This window comes from Rhinoraja longicauda, chromosome 14, assembly GCF_053455715.1.
Source record: "Rhinoraja longicauda isolate Sanriku21f chromosome 14, sRhiLon1.1, whole genome shotgun sequence".
In the NCBI taxonomy this organism is placed as follows: domain Eukaryota; kingdom Metazoa; phylum Chordata; class Chondrichthyes; order Rajiformes; family Arhynchobatidae; genus Rhinoraja; species Rhinoraja longicauda.
In genome coordinates this window covers 32,043,195-32,070,376 of record NC_135966.1, presented here as the reverse complement: position 1 = coordinate 32,070,376, position 27,182 = coordinate 32,043,195, and the positions used below count along the sequence as shown (strand labels likewise).

General features: G+C 44.7%; 1 protein-coding gene across 2 annotated transcripts in view; it reads right to left on the bottom strand.

Moving 5' to 3' along the window:
• Positions 1-27,182, bottom strand: part of maml1 (mastermind-like transcriptional coactivator 1) — a 79,307-nt gene that overhangs the window by 19,738 nt on the left and 32,387 nt on the right. The window contains exon 5 of one of the 2 annotated variants that reach the window (XM_078411666.1): positions 15,970-26,686. The exons of the other annotated variant lie outside the window; for it this stretch is intronic. Within the exon in view, the coding sequence (XP_078267792.1) occupies positions 25,719-26,686 (968 nt within the window). The 3' untranslated portion in view covers positions 15,970-25,718. Of the gene's footprint in view, positions 1-15,969; positions 26,687-27,182 lie in introns of those variants that run through there. 2 annotated transcript variants of the gene reach the window in all.

Below are 27,182 nucleotides of genomic sequence, written 5' to 3'. Positions count from 1 at the left end.
GTTGAGCGACGTTTCTGGTCGTGTCCCTTCTTCAGACCATGCCATGATTAATTATTAAAAGACTTAACAGCAACTGAACCATCCTACCACAACTAGAGAGATAGTCCTGAACTATCTACTTCATTGGAAACCCTTGGAACATCTTTGATCGGACTTTACTGGCTGTATCTTGCACGAAACATTATTCACGTTATTCATTTTATCCTGTATCTGGATGGCTCGATTGTAACCATGTACAGTCTTTCCGCTGACCGATTAGCACGGAACAAAAGCTTTTCACTGTACCTCATCTACTGTATCCGTTGTTCAAGATGTGGACTCTTATACATCGGCGAAACCAAACGTAAACTGGGCGATTGTTTCGTTGAACACCTTCGTCAGTCCACCTGAACCTACCTGATCTCCCGGTTGCTAAACACTTGAATTCCCCTTCTCATTCTCACACTGATCTTTCTGTCTTAGGTCTCCTCCATTGTCAGTGAGGCTAAACGCAAATTGGAGGAACAGCATCTCATATTTCACTTGGGCACCTTACAGCCCAATGGTATGAATATTGATTTCTCTAACTTCAAGTAACCCCTGCATTCCTCCTCTCTCTATCCCTCCCCCACCCAAGTCGCACCAGATTCTCGTTTTTACTCAACAGCTAACAATGGCCTGTTTCCTTTATCATCGTTATTTTTTTGCATATCTTTCATTCGTTGTTCTTTATCTCTCCACATCATCGTCGCTATCTCGCATTTCCCTTATTCTTAACTAGTCTGAAGAAGGGTCTTGACCAGAAACGTCACCTATTCTTTCTCTCCAGAGATGCTGCCTGACCCGCTGAGTTGCTCCAGCTTTTTGTGTCTATCTTCCATATATGTAAACGATCGACACAAAGTGCTGGAGTAACTCGTTACTGCAGAAGGCAATGGTTATTTTTAAGGTGAAGATTGCCAGATTCTTGATTGTACAGGTGTCAGGGGTTATGGGGAGAAGGCAGGAGAATGGGGTTGAGAGGGAAAGATAGATTAGCCATGATTGAATGGTGGAGTAGACATGATGAGCTTCATAGCCTAATTCTGCTTCTTGAATTTATGAACATGAACTCAGTGGGTCAGGCAGCATTTCTGGAGGGAAAGAATGGGTGACATTTTGGGTCAGAACTCTTCATTAGACTGAACGTAGGGGGTGGGGGGGGGGGGGAAGAAGAGCTGGAGGCGAGGAAAGACCAGGACAAATCAGAGCCACAAATGGCCTCGGGCAGGGCAGTGCATGGCAGGTCCATTGTTGGCTGGGGAAGATGTGATCACAAGAGAAACAATGTGGAGAACTGTGGAACTGGTTAAACGACTAGCGAGGCAGAAGGGGGAAAGGGGAGGGTAAGTTGAAGTTGCTTAAAATCAGAGAATTAAATGTTCATACCGTTGGGTTGTAAGCTACCCAAGCGAAATATGAGGTGCTGTTCCTGCAGTTTGTGTGTGGCCTCACTCGAGCAATGGAGGAGGCCCCAGACAGAAAGGTCAGTGTGGGAATGGGAAGGGAAGTTGAAAGTCAGTTCAAATTATCAGACTGAATTTTTAAGAGACACAAGGAACTGTAGAAGCTGGAATATAAGAAAATAACTGCAGATGCTGGTACAAATCGATTTATTCACAAAATGCTGGAGTAACTCAGCAGGTCAGGCAGCATCTCGGGAGAGAAGGAATGGGTGACGTTTCGGGTCGAGACCCTTCTTCAGATAGAAGCTGGAATCTGGAGCAAAACACCAAGTGCTTGAGGGACACAGCGGGTCAGGCAACATATATGGAGGGAATGGACAGACGAAGTTTCAGGTCAGGACCCTTCCTCACTAACGAGGCTATAATCAAGGAAGAAATAGCTAGTCATTTAAAGCTCAATATAATCAGTCGGTAAACACAGATTAATACAACAAACTTATAGGCGGCACAGAGAGCAGCGGGTCGAGCTGCTGCCTCACAGTATCAGCGACCCGCGTTCGATCCTGACCTCTGTACGCCTGGAGTTTGCACGTCCTCAGGCATCCCAAAGATGTGCGGGTTTGTAGGTTAATTGGCCCTCTGTAAATTGCCCCCGGTGTGCAGGAAGTGAATGAGAAAGTGGGATAACGTAAAACTAGTGTGAACGGTTGATCAATGGTCAGCTTGAACTTGGTGAGTCAAAGGGTCTAATTCTATACTGTATCTTTAAAACCAAAAACTAAAAAAAATCTCCATCTCTTGGTCGGTATGGATGAGTTTCTCTCACCTTAAACCTACGTCTGCTGGTTCTTGCTTTCCCTATTCTGGGTAAAATACTCTGTGCTTCATCCTATCTTGCTTGACAAATTTGCTGGAATTCTTTGAAGAAGTAAATAGCTGGACAAAGGAGAGTCAGTAGATGTTGTTTACTTAGATTTTCAGAAAGTCTTTCATAAGGTGCCCACATGAGGCTGCTAAGATGAGATCCCACAGTATCAAAGGTCAGATACTAGCATGGATAGCAGGTTGGCTGGATGGCAGAAGACAAAGAATGGCAATAAAGGGGGCATTTTCTGGTTGGCTGCCAGTGACTAACGGAGTTCCGCAGGGGTCGGTACTGGGGTCGCTACTCTTCACGTTGCATGTTAATGATTTGGACGAGGGGATTGAAGGCTTTGTGGCCAAGCTTGAGGATGATACGGAAATAGGTGGAAGGCACGTAGTGTAAAGAAAGCAGGTACTCTGCAGAAGGACTTGGACAGGCTGGGAGAGTGGGCAGAGAAGTGGCAGATGGAATATAATGTAGCAAAGTGTGGAGATGCATTTTGGTAGTAGGAATAAAGGTGTAGATTATTTTCTCAATGGGGAGAGAATCCAGAAATCAGAGATGCAAAGGAACTTGGGAGTGCTGGTGCAGGATTCTCAAAAAGTAAATCTACACATCAAATCATTAGTAAAGAAAGCAAACTCAATGCTAGCATTTATTTCAAGAGGGTTTGTGTACAAACTGCAGTTGTATTGGGCCCTGGTAGGGCCACATCTGGAGTATTGTTACAGTTTTGGTCTCCTAATTTGAGGAAGGACATCCTTGTAATTGAGGCAGGGCAGCGTAGGTTCACAAGATTGATCTCTTGGATGGTGGGACTGTCATATGAGGAAAGATTGAAAAGACTAAGCTTGTATTCATTGGAGTTTAGGATGAGAGGGGATCTTATAGAAACATATAAAATTATAAAATTATACAAGCTAGATGCACGAAAAATGTTCCCAATGTTGGGCGAGTCCAGAACCAGGGGCCACAGTCTTAGAATAAAGAGGAGACCATTTAAAATTGAGGTGAGAAGAAACTTTTTCACCCAGAGAGTTGTGAATTTGTGGAATTCACTGCCACAGAGGGCAGTGGAGGCCAAATCACTGGATGGATTTAAGAGAGAGTTAGATGGAGCTCTAGAGGCTAGTGGAATCAAGGGATATGGGGAGAAGGCAGGCACGGGTTATTGATTGTGGACGATCAGCCATGATCACAATGAATGGCAGTGCTAGCTCGAAGGGCCGAATGGCCTCCTCCTGCACCTATTTTCTATGTTTCTAAAAACAGGGATGGAATGCTGAGGTTCTATAAGGTGCTTGGTAAGGCCGCATTTGGAATATTGTGAGCATATCTGAGGAAGGATGTGCTGGCTCTGGAGAGGGTCTAGAGCAGGTTTACAAGAATGATCCCAGGAATGAGTAAGTTAACCTATCATGAGCATTGGTCGGCACTGGGCCTGTACTCGCTGGAGTTCAGAAGAATGAGGGGGGACCTCATTGAAACATACAGAATAGTGAAAGGCTTGGATAGAGTGGATGTGGAGAGGATGTTTCCACTAGTGGGAGAGTCTAGGACTAGAGGTCATAGCCTCAGAATTAAAAGACGTTCTTTTAGGAAATAGATGAGGAGAAATTTCTTCAGTCTGAGGATGGTGAATCTGAGGAATTCTTTGCCACAGAAGGCTGAGGAGGTCAGCTCAGTGGATATTTTTAAGGCAGATAGATAGATTCTTGATTAGTACAGGTGTCAGAGGTCATGGGGAGAAAGCAGGAGAATGGGGTTAGAAGGGCAAGTTAGATCAGCCATGTTTGTATGGCATGGAAGATGGGCCGAATGGCCTAATTCTACTCCTATCATTTATGATCTATCTATTCCCCTTGTGATTTTATGCAGAGAGGAGAAAGTTTGTCGACAGCAAGGTTCAGTGATATGAGATGGGGAACAGATTCATTGGAACTAAAGAAATCTTGTGGTGGAAGGGGGGAGGGTGAATGTGGCATTGTAGGGGGAAGGGCTGGGGTGTGGGGTTAACTGGGGACTCCAGGTCATTGCCTGGAGTGGAGTGAGGATGAGAGGGGACTTGCTGGGAGTGAAGATGGACACAAAATGCTGGAGTAACTCATCGGGTCAGGCAGCATATCTGGAGAACATGGACAGGTGACACTTCAGGTCGGGACCCTTCTTCAGTCTAAAGAAGGGTCCTGACCCGAAATGTCACCTATCCATGATCTCCGGATATGCTGCCTGACCCGCTGAGTTACTCCAACACTTTGTGGCTATCTTTGGTATAGACCAACATCTAAAATTTATTTTTATTTCATCAGAGACCCACACCTACCTGGCCACACTCTCATTTCGCTGCTACCATCGGGAAGGTACAGGAACCTGAAAACTGTGACTTCCAGGTTCAAAATCAGCTTCTTCCCAGGCTCTTGAAAACCGCACAACACTTACGTCAACCCTACTTCAACCAAACTATGACAGAATTTATTCTACTATGGTTGGTCACGTACTTTGGTTTTTGGTCTAGTGTTCTGAGAATAACTGATTGTTATTTTTGTTGGTATTGCATTTAATGTGCCTGTAAAGCTGCAGAAGTCAACTAATCTACACGCGACTCTGAAACCCAATATCTTGATCTTGTGATATACTTTGACAGCTTTCTTCACTGTCCACAACTCTCCAAATCTTGGTGTCATCTGCAAACATGCTACCCGCCCTGTCCACAGTTTTGTCCAAGTCATTTATATCTATCACAAGCTACAGATGTTCCACCACAGATCCCTGTGGAACGGCACAGTGGCACAGCACAGTGGCACAGCACAGTGGTGGAGTTGCTACCTCACAGCGCCAGAGGCCTGGGTTTGATCGTGGTAACGGGTGCTGTCTGTCGGAGTTTGCACGTCCTCCCTGTTACCACATGAGTTTCCTCCGGCTGCTCTGGTTTCCTCCCACATACCAAAGACGTGCAGGTTTGTAGGTTAATTGGCTTCTGTAAATTATCCCCAGTGTGTAGGATACAACTAGTGTATGGGTGACTGTTGGTTGGCGTGACCCGGGGTCCCATCATTGGAGCTGAAATCCCCCCTCCCCCCCCCCCCCATACAGGAGCTGGATCGCCCCGACTAGGAAGGCCCGCCGCCAGCTAGGGGGGGTCAAAATCGTCCCGTCAACGGAAGGTTAGAGGCCCCCGACCGCTGGAGGACAAAGAAGGGAGAGATTTAACTTTTTTTCGCCTTCCATCACAGTGAGGAATGTGGAGGAGTCACTGTGGTGGATGTTCATGTTAAAATGTATTTTGCGTGTCCTGTTGCTTTTTATCGTTATGACTGTTTGGCAAATGAAGTTCCTCGTATGTTGTAACCCTGACACCCCAAACAACTTCAGGCCAATCTCCAACCTACCCTTTCTGTCCAAAGTTTTGGAACGCGCTGTAGCTTCTCAACTCAAACATCACCTCTCTACCAATAACCTGTATGAAACATTCCAATCCGGATTTCGCTCCAACCACAGTACTGAAACTGCACTCCTCAAAATCACCAATGACCTTCTCCTCTCCTCTGACGCTGGCAACCTCAACATTCTCATCCTACTCGACCTCAGCGCCGCCTTTGACACCATAAATCACTCCATCCTCCTTACCCGACTTGAAACCACCTTTAACATCACCGGCACAGCCCTATCCTGGATCAAATCATACCTCTCCGACAGGCACCAGTTCATCTCCATTAATAACTGCAAATCCCCCAACGCTCCCCTCCCCCAAGGTGTCCCCCAAGGTTCAGTTCTTGGCCCCCTCCTCTTCATCCTGTACCTGTTCCCCCTTGGTCAATTAATCCGCCGTCATGGTCTCAAGTTCCACTGCTATGCCGATGATATCTTGCTCCTCATCTCCACCAAGTCAATCTCCACCACTACGCACTCTACCCTGACAAACTGCATCACTGAAATAAAATCTTGGCTTCAATTCAATTTTCTCAAACTCAACTGCAACAAATCTGAAATCTGAAATCATCATCATTGGACCAAAAACCCTCACCAAATCCACCCACAACTTCACCCTCAATATTGATGGTTTCCCAGTATCCACTTCCCCTCACATCCGGAATCTTGGAATCATCCTTGATCAAACCCTCTCCTTCGACAAACACATCAAACACATCACCAAGACAGCCTTCTTCCACCTCAAAAACATCGCCCATCTCCGTCCATCCCTCTCCTCCACAGCTGCTGAAACCCTCATCCACGCCTTCATCACCTCCCGTCTGGACTACTGTAGCAGCCTCCTCTATGGTTCACCCTCAAAAATCATCAACAAACTCTAACACATCCAGAACTCCGCTGCCCGTCTACTCACCCACTCCCCGATCCGTGACCATATCACCCCCGTCCTTTACAAGCTCCACTGGCTCCCCATCCCCCAAAGAATCCAGTACAAAATCCTCCTCATGACATACAAAGCCCTCCATAACCTGGCCCCATCCTACCTGACTGACCTCCTCCACAGACACACTCCCACCCGTACCCTCCGCTCTGCTGCTGCAAACCTCCTGTCCCCCCCCATCCTGACCAAACTCAGATCCTGGGGGGACAGGGCTTTCTCCATCGCTGCTCCCACCCTCTGGAACTCACTACCCCAAACCGTCAGAGACTCCTCCTCACTCACCACATTCAAAACATCACTGAAGTCTCATCTGTTCAGCACTGCCTTCAATCACTGACCGTTACCTCACCTTCTTTTTCCTTTTCTCTTCGTTTACTCATTTATCTATTTATTTTCTTTTATGTTTTAGTAAACCTTGTAAAGCGTCTTTGAGTGTTAGAAAAGCGCTATATAAAATGTAATGAATTATCATTATTATTATTATACTTGGCTAATAAAGTATTATTGTGATTGTGAACTAGTGTACGGGGTGATTGTTAGTTGGCGTGACAGGATCCGAGGAGCAACCTTTTCACACAGAGGTTGCTGGGTATATGGAACGAGCGGCCAGAGGAGGTAGTTGAGGTAGGTATGTATAAAACCTTGATTTTACAGACCACTTTATAATGGAGTTTGGTTGTAGCGGAAGGACCCACTAAACTTCCAGTCAGCACTTGCCGCTATCACCACCACCGATTTTTACCTGTACTCTGGCCGTCCATGGGCTGCGGCCATTGACTCCGATCCTTGCCTCTCCTCTGGCCGCCAGCATTCCAGAGTCAGTTCCGCACCGAGAATCTGAAGAATGGTCTCGACCTGAAATGTCACCCATCCACATTCTCCAGAGATGCTGCCTGACCTGCTGAGCCACTCTAGCACTCTGTGTCTTTAGACCTTTGAGATACAACATGGAAACAGGCTCGTCGGCCCACTGAATACACGCTGAATAGTGACCACCCGTACACTAGTTCTATCGTACACACCAGGGACAATTTACAAATTTACTGAAGCCAATTAATCTACAAAACCGTACGTCTTTGAAGTGTGGGACGAAACCGGAACACCCGGAGAAAACCCACGTGGCCACATGGAGTACAAACATCGTACAGACAGCACCCCGTAGTCGGGATTGAACCCGGATCTCTGGCGCTGTCTGGCAGCAAATCTACCGCTGCGCCACTGTGCCACCCACCGTACTGTTCTCTTGTGTATTATCCAGCAACTACAGTTGTTTGTTTCTACTACTCATACAAGTATAGTAGTTAAGGGTTTGTGATATAGTTGGAATTACAGAGACATGGCTCCAGGGCGACCAAGGCTGGGAGCTAAACATGCAGAGGTATTTGATATTCAGGAAGGATAGACAGAATGGAAGAGGCGTGTGGCATTGCAGGTTAAAGAGATTAATACAATAGCTTGGATGCTGTAGATTCGGTATAGGTAGAACTACGAAATAGCCAAGGGCAGAATACATTTCCAGGAGTTCTATACAGACCACCAAAGAGCAGTAGGGAGGTTGGGGATAGCATCAAGCATGAAATTAGGGGATGTGTGTAGCAAAGGTACAGCAGTTATCATGACTTTAACCTACATATAAATTGGGCCAACCAAGTTGGCAAGTGCTGAGGAGGATTTCCTCGAATGTATATAGGATGGGTTTTTAAACTAGAGGGCAGGCCATCCTAGACTGGGTATTATGTTAAGATGAAGGATTAGTTAGCGATCTTGTTGTGCAAAGCCTCTTGGGCAAGTGACCATAATATGGTGGAATTCTGCATTAGGATGGAGAGTGACATGGTTAATTCACAGAACTGGCAAAATAAAATTAAAGGGATGACAGTGGAGATGCAATGGCAAAGATTTAACGAACGCATGGATGAACTCCAGAAATTGTTCATCCCTCTCTGGCGAAAAAATAAAACTGGGAAGGCGGCTCAACTGTGGCTGACGAGGGAAGTCAAGGGTAGTGTTAAATCCAAGGAAGAGGCATATAAATTGGCCAGAAAAAACAGCAAACCAGAGGACTGGGAGAAATTTAGAACTCAGAGGAGGACAACGGGGTTAATTAAGGGGGGGGGGGGGGGGGGAAAGAGCATGAAAGAAAGCTTGCGGGGAATATAAAAATTGATTGAAAAAAATTCTTTAGGTATGAAGGGAAATCATGCTTGACTAATCTTTTGGAATTTTTTGAGGATGTAACAAGTAGAATGGATAAGGGAGAGCCAGTGGATGAGGTGTATCTGGACTTTCAAAAAGCCTTTGACAAGGTCCCACACAAGAGATTAGTGTGCAAAATTAGAGCACATGATATTGGGGGTAGGGTATTGACATGGATAGAGAACTGGTTGGCAGACAGGAAGCAAAGAGTAGGAATTAACGGGTTCTTTCCAGAATGGCAGGCAGTGACTAGTGGGGTGTCGCAAGGCTCGGTGCTGGGACCCCAGATGTTTACAATATATATTAACGATTTAGACAAGGGAATTAAATGTAACATCTCTAAGTTTGCAGATGCCGCAAAGCTGTGGGGCAGTGTGAGATGCGAGGAGGATGCTATGAGGCTCCAGGGTGACTTGGATCGGTTGGGTGAGTGGGCAGAAGCATGGTAGATGCAATATAAGGTGGATAAAAGTGAGGTTATCCACTTTGGTGGGAAGTACAGTGTGGTGTACACATGCAACAATATGGTAGTGCATTGCAAAAATACACAGAAAGTTAAAATGGCGATCTTGTGTCCAGATGTGTGTTGTTTTGGTCTCCCACTTAATGCGTGCTTTTGAGAATGATACTGAATAGAACGTATCATTAATTGGCGACGAGGATAAACTTGTTTTGAAGTTTCGCCTGGTGACTCGATGTTGTGGCTGCCATGGCTATTTTTAGCTCAATAGGGGAATTTGATGTTGAACATGGCGACTGGGTGCAGTACGCCGAGCGCATTGAACATTACTTCCTAGCCAATGACGTTACAGATGCGGGAAAGAAGAGGGCTATCTTGCTTCCCGTTTGTGGAGGACCAACGTACAGATTCATCTCGAGTTTACTTGCTCCACAGAAACCTGGGCAAGTCGAATATTCTGAGATTGTGTCAACAGTCACGAATCACAAGGTCATCGTCCAGCGTTACAAATTCAACTCTCGTCATCGTCAACCGGGTGAGTCAGTCGCTGATTATGTGGCCGAGTTACGTCACCTCGCTGAACATTGTGCTATTGGTTCGAATCTCAATGAAATGTTACATGAACGTTTGGTGTGTGGGATTGATGATGACCGCATTCAGCGTCGATTATCGTCGGAAGCCATGCTGGATTTCGACAAGACACTCAGTATCGCCACCACTATGGAGACGGCAGACCGCAACACGGCTGATCTCCGTGACGGGAAACAAAAGCCAAGCGAAGCGATAAACAAAATCGCGAAATCAAGGGGGCCCCACAGTGGTCAGCCCAAGCGGGGAACCGCAAGAGGATCTTTGTGTTATCGCTGTGGTGGCTCTCCCCACGCTGACCTGAACGACTGTCCAGCAAAACAGGTGGATTGTTTCAACTGCAGTAAAAAAGGGCATCAACTGCAGTAAAAAAGGGCATTTCTCACGGATGTGCAAGTCGAGTGGGAAAAATGCTCAGCGTGGAAGGAAAAAACAGCAGAAAAAGCAGTCAGCCGGAAAAACGGAAAAAAGCCACCAACTGACCGAGGAAGGTGATGTGTATGGTCTTTATCATACTAAAAGTGAGAAGAGGAAAGTTACTCTTCACTGTGGACATGTATGTGGGGAGAAAGATTATCCCCATGCAAATCGACACCGGAGCTGGAGTTACGCTTCAGTGAAGAGACGTGGCGAAAAGATGAAAGGTTACGCCTTTGTGATAGCACCGCGGTTCTCCGTACTTACACTGGAGAGAAAGTGGAATTGTCGGGAAAATGTTCGGTGCCCGTCTCTCACAACCAGCAAACAGCGACGCTCAAGCTGTTGGTAGCGAAGGGGGTGGGACCGTGATTGGGTGAAAGTTCTGTGACTCAACTGGCAGGAGGTGAACCAGGTTAACGTGAATGACTGCCTGCAGAGCGTCCTCTCCAAATACGGTGACCTCTTCAAAGCGGAACTCGGGACGCTCAAGGGCGTCGAAGTCGACATCGACCCGGCCGTACCACCGAAATTCAGCAAGGCTCGACCAGTGCCGCTGGCCCGTCGCAATCGTGTTGATCGCGAATTAGATAGCCTACAGGAAGAGAAAATCATAGAACCCGTTCAACCACTCGAAATAGTCAACCGTTGTCGCGAGTTCATGTCGATTATGCCGGCCCGGAACAGGGAAAGATGTTGCTTGTTCTCATCGACGCATATTCAAAGTGATTTGAAGTGCATATCACAAGTGAATCAACCAGTGACGTCACTATCGACAAGCTTCGCTTCGTGTTCACAACACATGGCCTTCCGCATACACTGGTTTCTGACAACGGCCCATGTTTCGCTAGCGAAAAGTTTACAATGTTCATGAAAGCGAATGGCATTAGTCATGTCAAAAGGGCGCCATACCATCCAGCAACCAATGGTCTCGCAGAGCGGGCCATGCAGATGGTGAAGGCAGCGCTCCGCAAGATGTCGGGACCGCTGCAAACACGTGTCGCTCAATTCCTCATCTCGTATCTTTCAACGCCGCAAACTTCTACAACGCAAACGCCACCTGAAATGCTGATGAAAAGGAAAATTTGCACGCGTTTCAACATCGCAGTGCCAGATGAAAGAGCGACCATTTGGTGACAAACAATTTTCGCAAAAGTTGCACCACGATTCGCGGCCAGCTCGAAAATTTGAGGAGGGAGAGCGTGCTAGTGCGCAACTACGCGAGAGGGGAAAAATGGGTACCAGGACGCATCGCAAAGAAGCTAGGTCCTGTCTCATACCAGGTCAAGGTTCACGTCAACGGTGTAGAAATCTGGAAACGTCACGCAGACCAGATTCTGAAACGCGAAATCGACTCTCCCACAACCAACGAAACGGGAGTTTCGATAAGATTTCGACATGGGTTACGCCCACAGTGCGCGATGAAGACGTCAACGAAAGAAGCGTTGCGCATGAAGACTTCGACGAAAGCAACCACGATGACACCGTCGAGGACGCGACATCAGAGTGCCACGAAGAAAGTAATTCAGGGCGTAAGCAATACACAAAGCAAAATAGAAAGCCACCGGATTATTACGGATTCTGAAAACGGACGATTTTGACAACGGACATGACTATACGGACTCGGTTATATGGACAATGTAAACGCCATAAAAATTTGGTTATCATTAATGGAAAGGATTGTAGCATGAATACGCTTTCGGCATTACATTGAAGATGATACTCACATTCAAAATAAGAATTGGATATGTAAACTTTGATTTGGATTGTCACTGGATACAAAATGATGCATATTTTTGGACTTACTTAAATTGGGTTTTGTTATAGAAAAATACTTTGGAAACATAATGGATATAAAGATCATTACGATATTGGATTGTTTTATACGTATTAGTATGCTTTAGATGGAAGAAAAGTATCACAATTCTAAGGGGGGAGATATGTGATGTATACATGCAACAATATGGTAATGCTGCGCCTGTGCATTTCAAAAATACACAGAGTTAAAATGGCGACCTTGTGTCCAGACGTGTGTTGTTTTGGTCTCCCACTTAATGCGTGCTTTTGAGAATGATACTGAGTAGAACGTATCATACAGGAAGGCAGATTATTATCTGAATGGTATCAGATTACACGGGGAGGTGCAACAAGACCTGGGTGTGCTTGTGCGTCAGTCACTGAATGTAAGCATGCAGGTACAGCAGCAGTGAAGAAAGCTAATGACATGTTGGCTTTCATTGCGAGAGGATTTGAGTTTAGGAGCAAGGAGGTCCTACTACAGCTGTACTGGGCCCTAGTGAGACCGCACCTGGAGTAGTGTGTGCAGTTTTAGAAACATAGAAAATAGGTGCAGGAGTAGGCCATTCGGCCCTTCGAGCCTGCACCGCCATTCAATATGATCATGGCTGATCATACAACTCAGTATCCTGTACCTGCCTTCTCTCCATACCCCCTGATCCCTTTAGCCACAAGGGCCACATCTAACTCCCTCTTAAATATAGTCAATGAACTGGCCTCAACTACCTTCTGTGGCAGAGAATTCCACAGATTCACCACTCACTGTGTGAAAAAAAAAATTCTCATCTCGGTCCTAAAAGACTTCCCCCTTATCCTTAAACTGTGACCCCTTGTTCTGGACTTCCCCAACATCGGGTGCAATCTTCCTGCATCTAGCCTGTCCAACCCCTTAAGAATTTTGTACGTTTCTATAAGATCCCCGCTCAATCTTCTAAATTCCAGCAAGTACAAGCCGATGGACTCTTAATTTGAGGAAGGTCATTCTTGCTATTGAAGGAATGCAGCATAGGTTCACCGGGTTCATTCCCGGGATGGCGGGACTGACATATAATGAAAGAATGGATCGACTGGGCTTATGTTCACTAGAATTTAGAAGGATGAGAGGGGATCTTATAGAAATATATACAAGTCTTAAGGGATTGGACAGGCTAGGTGCAGTAAAACTTTTCCCGATGTCGGGGGAGTCAACAGAAACAGGGGTCACAGTTTAAGATTAAGGGGTAGGTCATTTAGGACTAAGATGAGGATTTTTTTTTCACCCAGAGTATTGTGAATCTGTGGAATTCACAGGCAGTGGAGGCCAATTCACTGGATGTTTTCAAGAGAGTTAGATTTAGCTCGTAGGGCTAATGGAATCAAGGGATATGGGGGAAAAGCCAGAATGGGATACAGATTTTGGATGATCAGCCATGATCACATTGAATGGCGGTGCTGGCTCGAAGGGCCGAATGGCCTACTCCTGCACCTATTTTCTATGTAATAGTAATCCTTTATTCAGTTATAGTGGACAATCGTTAATAACGGACACCAAACCACCCCCCACCCCGGTCTGTTATAACAAGGTTTATTGTATTGACACCAAGGAACGGAGCTGTCAACCATTTCTCAAGAACCTCATTGAACAATAAGAGATGATTGATAGTATACCGTTACGAAGAACACCACATCCTGACAACATACCAGTTGCTTTTAATCAGGAGATGCAAAGTCAAATCAGAGTTTGTCCCGTTATTAGATTATTATACGAACACAAACAGCAGACTTCAGTAACTCAATCTTCAATCAACATGCATGCTATAATGTCTGCTCTGCAAAAGAGCTGGTTTGTGGAGAATGACACACCGAAGGCAAAGGTAACAACTTGATTCAAACTTTAAAACGGTGACAAAGTTAGAGACCTATAAAGGCATAACATCATTTTTTAAAACACAAAGCTGATTTCAGCTACAGGAAATTAGAAATGAAACAAAACCAGAAGCATTCAGCATGTCAGGCCGCATCTGTACAGAGAGAAACAGAGTTAACAATAGAGTCTTAATATTTCACCTTTCATCAGAACTGGGCGGCACAGTGGCGCAGCAGTAGAATTGCTACCTCACAGCGTCAGAGATCCGGGTTCGATCCTGACTACAGGTGCTGTCTGTACGTAGTTTGTAGGTTCTCGCTTGACCGTGTGGGTTTTCTCCGGGTGCTCCAGTTTCCTTCCACATTCCAAAGAAGTGCAGGTTTGTATTCTGCTAGGCTTTGGTAAAAATTGTAAATAGTCCCAAGTGTGTAGGATAGTCAGTGTGCAGGGCGATCACTGGTCGGCATGGACAGAAGAGCCTCTGTCCACGCTGTAACTCTAAAGTCTAACCTGCTCTCCCTTCCTGAGAGTTGGAGAATCAGGAATCAGAGGACATAGATTTGTGAGAGGCGAAAGATTTCCCTGAGGGCAACCTTTTCCACACAGAGGATTGTGGGTTAATGGAACGAGCTGTCATAGAGAAGGCAGTTGAGGCAGGTACTATAACAACATTTAAAAGACATTTGGATAGGTACATGGATAGGAAAGGTTCAGAGATATGGGCCAAATGGGATTAGTTAGATGGGGCATCTTGGTTAGTATGTAGGGGATAGGCTGAAGGGACTGTGTCGTAGAGTTCACGCTGTTTGACTCGACGACACTAGGGCCAATTTTACAGAGGCCAATTAACCTACAAACCCATATGTATCGAATTCAAGTTCAAGTGGGATAACATAGAACTAGTGTGGATGAGTGATCGGCGGTAACTCCGTGGATTAAAGGGGCTGTTTCCATGCTGTATCTCTAAACTAAATCAATTTGATGGTTATTATGGCTATAGTGTGCTGAAGCGCATATTTCAATGCTACATGAATATATTCCAACCTCCTGGAGAATAAGGCCAACAATTAAACCATTCTAGACACAAAGTGCTGGAGTACCTAGCAGGTCAGGCAGCATCTCTGGAGAAAAGGAATAGGTGGAGACCCTTCTAATAATTATTAACTAAACCATTCTGATTTTGTGTTCTATCCATTGGGGAAAAATAAAAATTAAGTAACTAATAGGAAGTGGAAGTCAAGATGTCAATTTTGTACAAACATTTTTATTTCAATCCGAGCTGAAACAATGGATCCACACAGAACCCAACTTAAGTCTTTTTAAGTCCACATGGAAACCAGAATGATTGAGAAGAATGTTGCCAGGACTGGAGGGCGAGTTACAAGGAGAGCCTGGAGAGGTGGGGAATGTTGTCCCTGGAACAAAGGAAGCTGAGGGATGACCTCAAGGAGGATTCTAATACCATGAGACATATAGATATCTACAGCTTCCCCCTCATCAGCAGTTTTGGCTGTGGCACGGTGGTGCAGTGGTAGAGTTGATGCCTTACAGCACCGGAGACCTGGGTTGGATCGAGACGACAGGTGCTGTCTGTACGGACTTTGTACATTCTTCGTGACTGCGTGGGTTTTCTCCAGGTGCTCCAATTTCTTCGCACAGCCCAAAGACATGCAGGTTTGGAGGCTACTTGGTTTCAGTAAAATTGCCCCCCTAGTGTGTGCAGGATGGTGCTAGTGTATGGGTGATCAATGGTTGGCGTGAACTCGGTGGGCATCAGAGAAGGTTCAAAACACAGATATCAGTTAGCTACATAATTGGGAAAATAGACCCTCTTCTTTAGAAACTGCCAAAGACTATGCTACTGCTGTAAAATTGTGGTTTCGCCAGGTAAAAATTGCTGTTTAAAGATTTTTTTAAACGCAGACTTCCACGCAAAATGTCATCACATAGGCTCCAGATCCTATCAAGTCACAAACCAAGGAAAGAAACACAACACACTTACAAAAATAGCATGAAGTCGTCTTTATTCAAACATGATTCCTAAGATTTTGAGTTATATTTACAGATACATGTAGTTTATGATAGAAAAAACCCACCATGGCCAAACTGCAGTTGAGGGTAATTATAACAAGGAGGTGGTGGTAGCAGGGGAGGCGAGAGTGGTTGTGGCTCAGAACAGTGCAATCCATTGCCAGATCAGTCAGAGGAGGCGAAACTCCAGTTGGACCCTGCTGTTGTTGCCAAAACAAAGAACTGCAGATGACGATTTATACCAAAGATAGACACAAAACATTGGAGTAACTCAGCAGGTCAACCAACATCTCTGGAGAAAAAGGATGGGGACATTTTTGGTTGGGACGCTTCTTCAGACAGTTGTCTTCCTCTTCTTCAGTCTGAAGAAGGATCCCGACCCGAAACAACCCCATCCTTTTTCTCCAGAGACGCTGCCTGACCTGCTGAGTTACTCCAGCACTTTGTGTCTGTCCCTGTATTGTCGTCTGGTCAGTCTAAGGTCCAGAGTGTGTGTAAAATTAAACCTACCCACCAAACTGAAATAGCATCCCCACACAATCACCCACATGCTGCCAAGGTAGTATGATCCTCACTCACCCAGAGACACAGACTCAAACAGGCCACGTACTGCAGAGTGCAGGAAGTTGTTAACCACAGTAAACAAGTTAAATTTCCAAGATAGACACGAAGTGCTGGAGTAACTCAGCGGATCAGGCAGCATCACTGGGGAACATGGGCAGGTGATGTTTCGAGTTAAGACCCTTCTTGAGACCGAGAGTCAAGGGAGAGGGAAACGAGAGATATGAAAAGGAACATTGAACAAATGAGTGAAGGATATGCAAAAGGACGAATCAAAGACAGCAACGATGATCAAGGAAAGGTGGAGCCCACAATGGTCCATTGTTGGCTGTGGAGAAGGTGATAATGAGTGATACAAACAATGAAACTCAGCAGGATGACAGTGAAACTAGGGTGGGGGAGGGACGGAGAGAGAGGGGACACAAGGGTTCCTTGAAGAAATCAATACATACCGCCTGGTTCTAAGTTGCCCAAGCGAAATATGAGATGCCGTTCCTCCAATTTGCGTTTCGCCTAAATGTTGTGTTTGGTAAATGTCCAACACCTCAAGACAATAAATCAGTTAACTGATATCTGTACTACAGATAAACTATGTATCAGTGCCACCAACACTACTAAAGACCCCATGTTGCTCCATTCAGTGGTTCTGATGGTCTCATGGAAAGAATGTGGAGGCTTTGGAAGAGGTTTGTCAAGATGTTGCCTGGATTAGAGGCTATTAGCTGCAGGGCCAGAATTGCATTGTTTTCTCTGGAGCTTCAAGAACCAAAGACATGCTGATTTGTCGGTTGACTTCAGTAAAAATTGTAAATTGTTCCTGGTGTGTAGGATAGTGCTAGTGTACGGGGTGATCGCTGGTTGGCATGGACTTGTTGAGTCTAAGGGCCCGTTTCCATGCTATATCTCTAACGTCTAATGGTTAAGGGGAGGACTGTTAGAAGAACTAGCTTCTCACATTTTACGCGGTTATTACGTGCCTGAAAAGCAACACGTAATGCAAAAATGTAAGTTAAACATATACGCGACTATGCCGTTGGGTATAAATTTGAGCGTGTTATTCCAAAAATACCAACTCGTAAATCAAGCTTTGGTATTAAAAGGAACAAGCGTGTTATTTCAAAACGCATAAATCAAACAAATGTAAAATGCGAGGTGCCCATATATAAAATTATGAGCTACATAGATAGGGTAGACAGTCAGAACCTTTTCCCCCAGGGTGGAAATGTCAGAGACTAGTGGACAATGGTCTAAGGTAAGAGGGAAAAGTTTAAAATGAGATGTGTGGAGCAAGATTTATTTTCCAAAGGGTGGTGGATGACTGGAATGCACTGCGAGGGATGGTAATGGAAACACACATGATAGTGATGCTGAAGAGATATTTAGGTAGGCACATGAACCAGCAGAATTTGGAGGGATAAAGACTACGTGAAGGCAAATAGGATTATTTTAGACACAAGGAACTGCAGATGCTAGAATCTTGCATGGAACACAAAATGCTGGAGTAACTTGGCAAGTCAGGCAGCATGTCTGGAGAACATGGACAGGTGATGTTTTAGGTCAGGATTCTTCAGACGTGATATAGGGATTATTTTAAAATTGGTATCATGGCCCGTTAGGCCGAAGGGCCTGCTCTTGTGCTGCATGTTCTATGATCATGGCCATGCCCCAGGGAAGTTACTAAGTGGCAGGCTGAGCACTGGTAGCTGTAATTTAATTGCCCTTCGCGTGAGGGTGGCAGAAGGATGGCCAGCTGTTCCAAACACCGCCTCACAGGCATGGAGGCGAGAGCTAGAAGCAGCCTGCTAGAGACTGAAGAAAGGGACTGCTGATGCTGGTTTATACCGAAGATAGACACAAACTGGAGTATCTCTGAGGGTCAGGCAGCATCTCTGGAGAAAAAGGATGGGTGACTTTGAGTCGGACCCTTCTTCAGACTGAAAGTAGAGGGGAGGGAACGGGAGGTATGAAACGGCCAGAACAAAGCATGGCTGCAACAGATGTCCAAGGAAGGATTCATGCACAGTGGTATGAAGGTTGATTTCTCTAATTTCAAGTAACCCCTGCATTCCCTCCCTCCCTCACCCTCGTTGTCCTACTAATTCCACTGCTCACATCCTTGTATCCCTTCACATTCACCGTGGCCCCAGCCAACATTAGGTCATTATGGGCTCCATCCTTCCTTGGTCGTGTTACCGGCCCTGATTTGTTCTGACCTTTTCTTATCTCCAGTTCCCTATACTTTCAGTCTGAAGAAATGTCCCGACCTGAAACATCACACGTCCGTTTTCTCCAGAGACGCTGACTGACCCACTCCAGCACTTTGTGTCCATCTGCTGGACTGCGCAGGCAGATGGAGGGCGGAAGGGTTCCAGATGAGCCCTTGACAGTTTTAAGCTGAACTACTGGAGAGCGAACTGTGGACACGAGGAACTGCAGATGCTGGTTTACAAAAAGAAAGACACAAAAGTGCTGGAGTAACTCAGCAGGTCTGACAGCATCTGTAGTTTACATGGATCCTTTTTCAGGCTGTTCTTAACCGATCCATGTTCTCCAGAGATGCTGCCTGCCCCAGAGTTACTCCAGCACTTTGTGTGTCTTGTTTACTTGAGTGCAAAACTCCTCTGCCAAGCATTTTAGAAATTGAATATTACTGTTGTACAAAATAGCCCTGGAGAATTCATAAGGTGCAAGGTCACCCTCTATTTTAAAACAAAATAAGCAAACCGTATGATAAAATCTCTATTAGTAAGCAGATTCACTCTGTACAAAAAAATCAGAACCCATTAATGTGAAGGAACCCAGATACAAACAACCAACTGGTTAGAACTCGATTTGAGCACTAAATTCTGCTTTTAAATTAGCCTCTTAAGGTTCCAGCGTTCCAATTGTGTGGCTTAAACAGTAGCAAAGAGCAATTAATTTTCAGTAATTATGATGTATTTTTAGTGAGTGATCACACAGATTGCCCGTGAGCAGGGAGAGAGGGAAACAGACAGCAAATGTAATCCGCGGAAAGAGGCGAGTAGTTGGTCACAAATTAAATTCTCACCAGTCACTGTGGAATCTGGGAATCTACATTGAATTGGTGCCAAAAGTTTACACAATGACAGTCTTATTCTGAATTACATTGTTAAACTTAAAAAAATGTTTATACCACCACATTTAAATAATTTAACATAAAAAAACATTTTAAAATATAAGGGATCAAAAAGAAAAGCAAGCACCATATACAGCCTGCTCTACACAAAGTTATACAGCAGTGTTCAAACTGCACACACAGATTTTACCTGAATTATATTAACAAAAAAAAGGTAAAGTAAAAGCAACATAATTCTCCATTAAAAAATTGCTATTCTGTTAAAAGAAATGGCTTTGAGTAGAAAATATTCAAAGTGCTGTGACCACAAGTTTAAAATCCCTGGGATGGCAGGAATAAAATGGATGAAGTAAGTTACCAGGGGAGGTGGGAACTGAACTGAATAACAAATAGACTGAAGTAGTAACAATGATTTTCTGGAAGACGTGTGGATTGGTAGCAAAAGATCACTCTGAACATATTTCTCAGGAATAAATAAATGTCATTTCAGCCAAGCAGCTTGATAACGGACCACAATATTCCTTAAACAAACAACCCAGATACATATTAATTTAAACATGCAGAAGTAACCAAGTTTTCAGGGGAAGGGGGAAGAAACAAAGAACTGCAGATGCTGGTTAATACTCAAAAGAACACAAAGTGTTGGAGTATCTCAGCGTGTCAGGGAGCAACTCTGGAGAACATGGATTGATGACAGTTCGGGTCAGGACCCTTCTTCAGACCTGTTCAGGACTTGACCCGAAAAGTCAGCTTTCCACGTTCTCCAGAGATGAAGCCTGACCTGCTGAGTTACTCCAGTACTTTGTGTCGTTTAGAAGAAAGAAAAGAAAGATAGTACTGGTGTGACTCAGTGAGTTAGGCAGCATGTCTGGATAGGTGACGTGTTGGGCCGGGACCCTTCTTCAGAGGTGTGGGAGGTAACTTTCAAACAAGGTTTGGCCATAGGTTTTTTTTTGCCAGAACATTTCTAAAAAAGGTGCGTGGTATGGTTTTAAGATCTGACATGACAGCCAAATACAGCGTGGTTAGGCAGAACAAGTCAATATAATCAAGTGCAGAATCAAGACTTACAAAAATCATAGCAAGAAATGCTTTTTTTTTTAAACTCTAAAATGTAAAAATATATTACAGACAAAGACCTAAATACTTTTATCAATTTTATAAAAATGTAAACATTTATGTACACACAATTTAACTAATTCAAACATTAAGATACTGCAAGCACCGTGATCGGAGGGGCAGTGTATTTTCTGTAATACATCTCAACCACAAGTCAGGGAAATGGATGGTTGGGATAACAATGCATCATTGACTTGCATCATTTGTCTGGCTGGTAGACTTGGATAATTCATGCTCAGCCACAGGCGAAAGTAAAAGTCTAACCCTATCGGATGAACGCAGGAGGATGAGGGGTGATCTTACAGGGGTACAAAATAATACAAGGAATAGACAGGATAAATGCAGTGAGTCTCTTGCCCAGAGTTGGGGAATTGAGAACCAGAGGACATGGGCTTGAGGTGAGGGAGGGGGGAAATGTAACAAGAACTTGAAGGATAACTTTTTACATGTGGTGGTGGGTGTATGGAATGAGCTGCCGAAGGAGGTAGTTGAGGCAGGTACTATTGCAATTTTTAAGAAACATTTAGACTGGAACATTTAGATAGGATTAGACAGATATGGGCTAAAAGTAGGCAGGCGAGTCCAGTGTACATGGGACATGTTGGTTGGCGTGGGCAAGTTGAGCCGAAGGGCCTGTTTCCACGCTGTATCACTCTATGACCATTAAATCCCAGACACAAATTTGCATGAGGCAGATAGATGTGAGGCACAACTCTGTTGAAGGTAACCCCACTAGACAAAGATGAGGCAGAGGGTGGAATACAACAGATGAAATGCATTTCCGTGTTGCCACAATCAAAAAACAAAACAGGCTTGAAACAGGACCAGATGCATTAGTGCAATTAATGTTTCCCAACTTCCAACTGCTTATAAAGTTTGAGCCAAGTATGATTCTGAAATATTTCAATGGAGTTCAGGAGGGCCTGCACACTGGGCCACAGTGCCATAAGTACATAGTTTAGAAGCTCTCTCCTCACCTCTTTCTCTCGGGAGGAGGAGAGACAAGACGTAAAGGAGTAAAGTGCAAGATATTGCTCATTGCAGAAGTCGACACATTTTGCATGGGGTGTTAAGACTTTGCCAAATGCAGAGGCAAGCCTTTCTGCTGGTGGACATTGGTTACTTAACTTGGGCAATGCTAGGGCAATGGCTTCTCATTGCTGGGTTCATTATAGGGAACATTCGTACAAAATTCTTTAGACTTTGGAGATATAGCATGGAAACAGGCCCTTCCAATGAACACGTGCACCCAAGGTACTGAGCCATCACTGTCGGTATTATTGTTTCAAAGGACACGAAAGATGAAAAATAGAATGAATTTTCGTTGAACTATCCAGAGTGATCATTGCCTATTTAGTTATTCATTACGATTATCTGCCCAAATAAGGTAAAAGCCCATTAGATCCAAGGTAGAGTCGCAAATTGGATCAAAAATTGGTTCAGTCAGGAAGTGTGAATTAATAGGTGGAAAGGGTTCAGAGAAGATTTACAAGAATGTTGCCGGGACTCAAGGGACCGAGCGAGGGGGAGAGGTTGAGCAGGCTAGGGCTTTGTTCCTTGGAGCACAGGAGGATGAAGGGTGATCTTATGGAGGTGTACAAAATCATGAGAGGAATAGATCGGGTAAACGCAGAATCCTGCATAAAAGAGGAACCAAGAACCAGAGGACATAGTTTTAAGATGAGGGAAGATTTAATGGTAATGCGAGGGGCAACTTTTTTTTTACATGGAGGATGGTGGGTGTATGGAATGAATTGCTAGAGGAGGTAGTTGAGCCAGGTCCTATTGCAGCATTTAAGAAACATTTAGACAGGTACATGGATGGGTGGGAAGTATTTGTGCGACTGGAAAGTTGGGGCCCACAGAGCTCACTACAGGCACCTCGCGTTTTACACAGTGGCTACATTCTTGAAAAGCAGCGCATAATTCAAAAACACATCAATTAAACGTATCCCTAACTACGCTTCCAGGTGTAAATTTGAGCGTGCAATTTCAAAAATACAAGCATGTAAATCAGGCGTATTTAGAAATAACATGCTCAAAGTTAAAGCACGTAAAGCAAGCTTTGGTATTAAATGAGCAAGCACATTATATAAAAAATGCATAAATCAAACACCTTAAAAATGAGAGGTGCCTGTCCTCAGTCCCTTACTTCGAGTAAAGTAATGATTTAGATCACAATGTTGGGAATGTTTTGCAGATATCATAAAAATTGTCCATATGGGGGAAAGAGCGAGGGAGGTGGCAGGAAAATGTAAGCTATTCCAGAGCCACAAGGTAATGTATCTGAACCTGCTAGGAGCTATACTATATAGAGTAGACCCAAGAGAGGATATTGGACTGTATTAAGGAAAGGTTTAGGTGTTAAGAAAGTCTGTACAAGGGCAAACCCTTTATCTGTTAGGCTGCACAGTGGCGCAGCTGGTAGAGCTGTTGCCTCATAACTCCAGAGGTCCGCGTTGGACCCCAACCTTGGATGCTGTGTGCGGAGTTTGCACGTTCTCCCTGTGATCGTGTGAGTTTCCTCCGGGAGCTCTGGTTTTCTCCCACATCCCAAAGATGTGCAGGTTTGTAGGTTAATTGGCCCTCTGTAAATTGTCCCTAGTGTGTAAGTAGTGGATGAGGAAAATGGGATAACATAGAACTAGTTTGAACAGATGATCGATGGTGGGCTTGGTCTCCATGGGTTGAAGGGCCCATTTCCATGCTGCATCGCTAAAATTAAATTAAAAAAAATATCCTTAACAGTATTGATGTTTAGAGGGATCTTGGGGTCCAAGTCCATAACTCCCTCAAAGTAGATAGAGTGGCAAAGGCAGCTTATGGTGTGATTGCCTTCATTGGTTGGAACATTGCGCCATGAAGTCATTTTGCAGCTTTATACATCTTTGGTAAGGCCACATTTGGAGTATGACATGCAATTTTGATTGCCCCATTACAGGAAGGATGTTGAGGCTTGAGAGGGTGCAGAAGTGGTTTGTCAGAATGAGGCCTAGATGAAGTATTAGCTAAAAGAGGTTGGACAGACGTGGACTGTTCTCTATGGAACTTCAGACATTGAGGGGAAATCTGATAAGTTTATAAAATTATGAGAGGCCTCATAGGGTTGAAAGTCAGAACCATTTTCTCAGTATGGAAATATCAAATACTAGAGGGCATACATTTAAAGTGAGAGAGGTAAAGTTTAAAGGAGATGTGCAGGGCAAATTTTTTTTCATCTCAAGGGTGGTTAGTCCCTGGAACATGCTGGCAGGGGTGGTGGTGGAGGCAGATACGATAGTGACAATTAAGAGACTTTTAGTTAGGCACATGGATACATAGGGAATGGAGGGATATGGATTACGTGCAGGCCGGTTACAGTTGGCCTTGGCATCATGTCCGGTACAGACATTGGTACAGGCTTATCCCTGTGCTGTTTCTAAGGTAGGGCTGTATTCTTGTGATCATGTATATATTTGAGGAACCTTCAAAGAATAAAAGGGATTCCATTTCCTTAGCAGTCAGCGAACAATATAAAAGTAATTGTTTACAAGGGAGAGGGTGAAAAATTTCCCACCTAGTTTAGGTTTAGAAGTGCCTGAAGAATGTGATAGTCAGAAATCTTCATAATATTTACTGATATTGGGTGTGTACATGAAGAGGGGGAACAGCTGGTGGTGGAAGTTAGGATAAGGCGGTATAGCATTTCTTTAACCAGAACTGACACGACAGGCTGAACGATTTCTTCACCACGATAGTTCTAAGAATCGATGAGCGTGACTGTAAAGCCCAAAGAGATTTAAGTAGTGCAAAAGGGAAAAACCTGCTTCCCCCCAAATAAACAGCTACACACCATTCAATTGCTTTACAGGAAGTAAAAAAGTAGGGGATAGTAACCGCAATTTAAAACTTAAAGAGACTAGGCCAAAACAACAATAAAAAATCAAAGATCAGGACGATTAGGAAGACGTAAAAAGACAGCACTTGAAATGTTGAAGAACTCCAGCAATGACTTTACAGATAACCAGCCCTTGCTGTCTGGCAACATGCAGCTGGAGTTGCAGACCAAGCCAAAAGCAAGATACTTGAAGAATATAAATACCGACTACACCGAGAAGAAAAATAAAAACTGTGGTAGAACGGGCAATGACGGGGATAGCTTTAGATGTACATTCTTCATTGGATTCAAAGAAGTCTGCTACTTGTTATGAATCCTGCCCCATTTATGGAAGTGTACATAAGAGGATATTGGACAGTGTGGAATAACGGTTTAGCTGATAGGAGATTCTGGAAAAGTTCAGGCTGTATTCTTTAGAAATTAAGGGGGAGGTGATCATGAATAAAAACTAAGGAGTCTTCAAAAAGAAAAACAAGACCCCATTCCCTTAGCAGAGGGGTCAGAAACAATATACAAATGATAGGCTGAATTTCAAGGGAGCACTTGCAACATTCTCCCCTTGACTGCTGTGAGCTGATGGGTGAGAGAAAGAATGAAGTGACTTGCCATTGACTTCCTGGTCAGCAATGGATCAAAAGAGTTTGATATAAAGTGGATTGTATATGTTTTTAAATACAAAACTATAACATGACATGGAAACACAAGGAACTGCAGATGTTGGTTTACAAAAAAAAACTAAAGTACTGCAGTAAATCAACGGGTCAGACATCTCTAGAGAACGTAGACAGGCAGTGTTTCGGATCAGGAACTACTCAAGTCTGAAGAATCCCAACCCCAAACATCACCGATCTACGCCCTCCGCAGATGCTGCCTGCCCCACCGAGTTACTCCAGAACTTTATGCAACTTGCCAGTAAGATAGCAATTATTAAAACTGCCCACAAATTCTTCCCAACCATACATTTTCATCTGCCATGTGCCACACAGATTCAATTGTTATTTTTGGTCCCAAACTGTTATTAAAAAAATCCATAATTACACTTTTCCCAAAAAATTGGTGACAGACTGCCCTTCAATGTTGAGATCCCAGAAACTCGTCCAAATCGATTATCCATTCTTCCGTAGTCCTGTTTTTCAACAAGGAGTCCATCAGGTCCGTGTCTCCAGGCAGTCCCTGAAGTGTGCTGCCACCAGACTGACTACCGAAGCTAAACGGTAGTTCCTGACTGGAGCTTCTTACCTGGAAACTTTGATTGCAGTGGAGGCTGCTCCTGGCACCCATTTGCTGGCCGGGGCCGAAGGTTGCCATGTCCGTAACAGACTGGGTTAAACTGGGCACCGCTTGGGGGGGCGGGTTTGTCTGTGACAGAGAGCCACCTAACGTCGGCATCATCTGTCCACCAATGCTCGAGTTGATAGTTCCCATCGGTCTGGTTGCCTGAAGACTCGCACGGGGCATTCCCTGCACAAACTGCTGGCTCGCTATTTTCCGGTGTGATGGCCTCACATGGAAAGTTGAGGTACTACTGAATGCTACGAGGTTACTGCTGGGTTCGTTTTGGTTGCTCACAGTTTGCAAAGCTTGATGCTGCCATGAGGAATTTTGATTTGCCACAGCACCGGGTAACCTCTGCAAGGGAGTCTTTGACACCGCCTGAGTAGCAGGTCCTTTGCTATGCTGCTGCTGTGCAAGGCTGGAGGTGCCGAGGTGATTCTGACTGTACCCCGTTAGTACGGGGGTGCCTCGAGTCCTACTTGGTTGCCTCTGCAATGAGTTTGAATGCTGCCCATTTGTGATCGTGTCCTGTGAAAGCATTTGGTTCAGACTCGAGCCCACGTTGTACATTCCCTGTTGGACATTGTGCATGTTATTGTACTGGGTCACTCCCAGCTCTGGCTGGGAGGCAGCTGAGCCACTGGAGGAGACAGCATTCTGGCTCGGAGCAATCTGGATCATGTTTTGACTCTGGGAGAACAATCGAGAGCCACCTGGACTTGACGTGGACAGATTTCCAACCGTTTGAAGAACTTGAGGGGAACCTAGGAAATTAAGCAGAACGTTCAGACAATTAATTCATTCTTGCACCCAATGGTAATAACCACTGGGTTCTTGATGAGGGCTCCTAATGAGCCTGTGAGACCAAGCGCAGACTGGGATATCGTTTCACTGGCACTCACTCCGTGATCTCCGAGTTGCCATACATTTTAACTCCCCTTCCCATTCCCATTCCCATAGGGAACCCTTCTGTCCTGGGCCTCCGCCACTGTCAGAGTGAGGCCACACGCAAATTGGAGGAACAGCACCTCATATTTCGTTTGGACAGCGCACACCCCAGCGGCATGAATGTTAATTTCTCTAATCTGTCTTTAATGTCAATCTCTCCTGACCTTGGTTAAACTGGCACGTGGTACACAGCTCGGAGATAAAGAGTTGTTGTACAGCCCAATATCCTCAATTCTCCCTAATCTTGTCCACTTGCGGTTGAATGACTTTGTTCAATTGGTGTCACTTTTTGTGCACGTTAGATCATGCGTT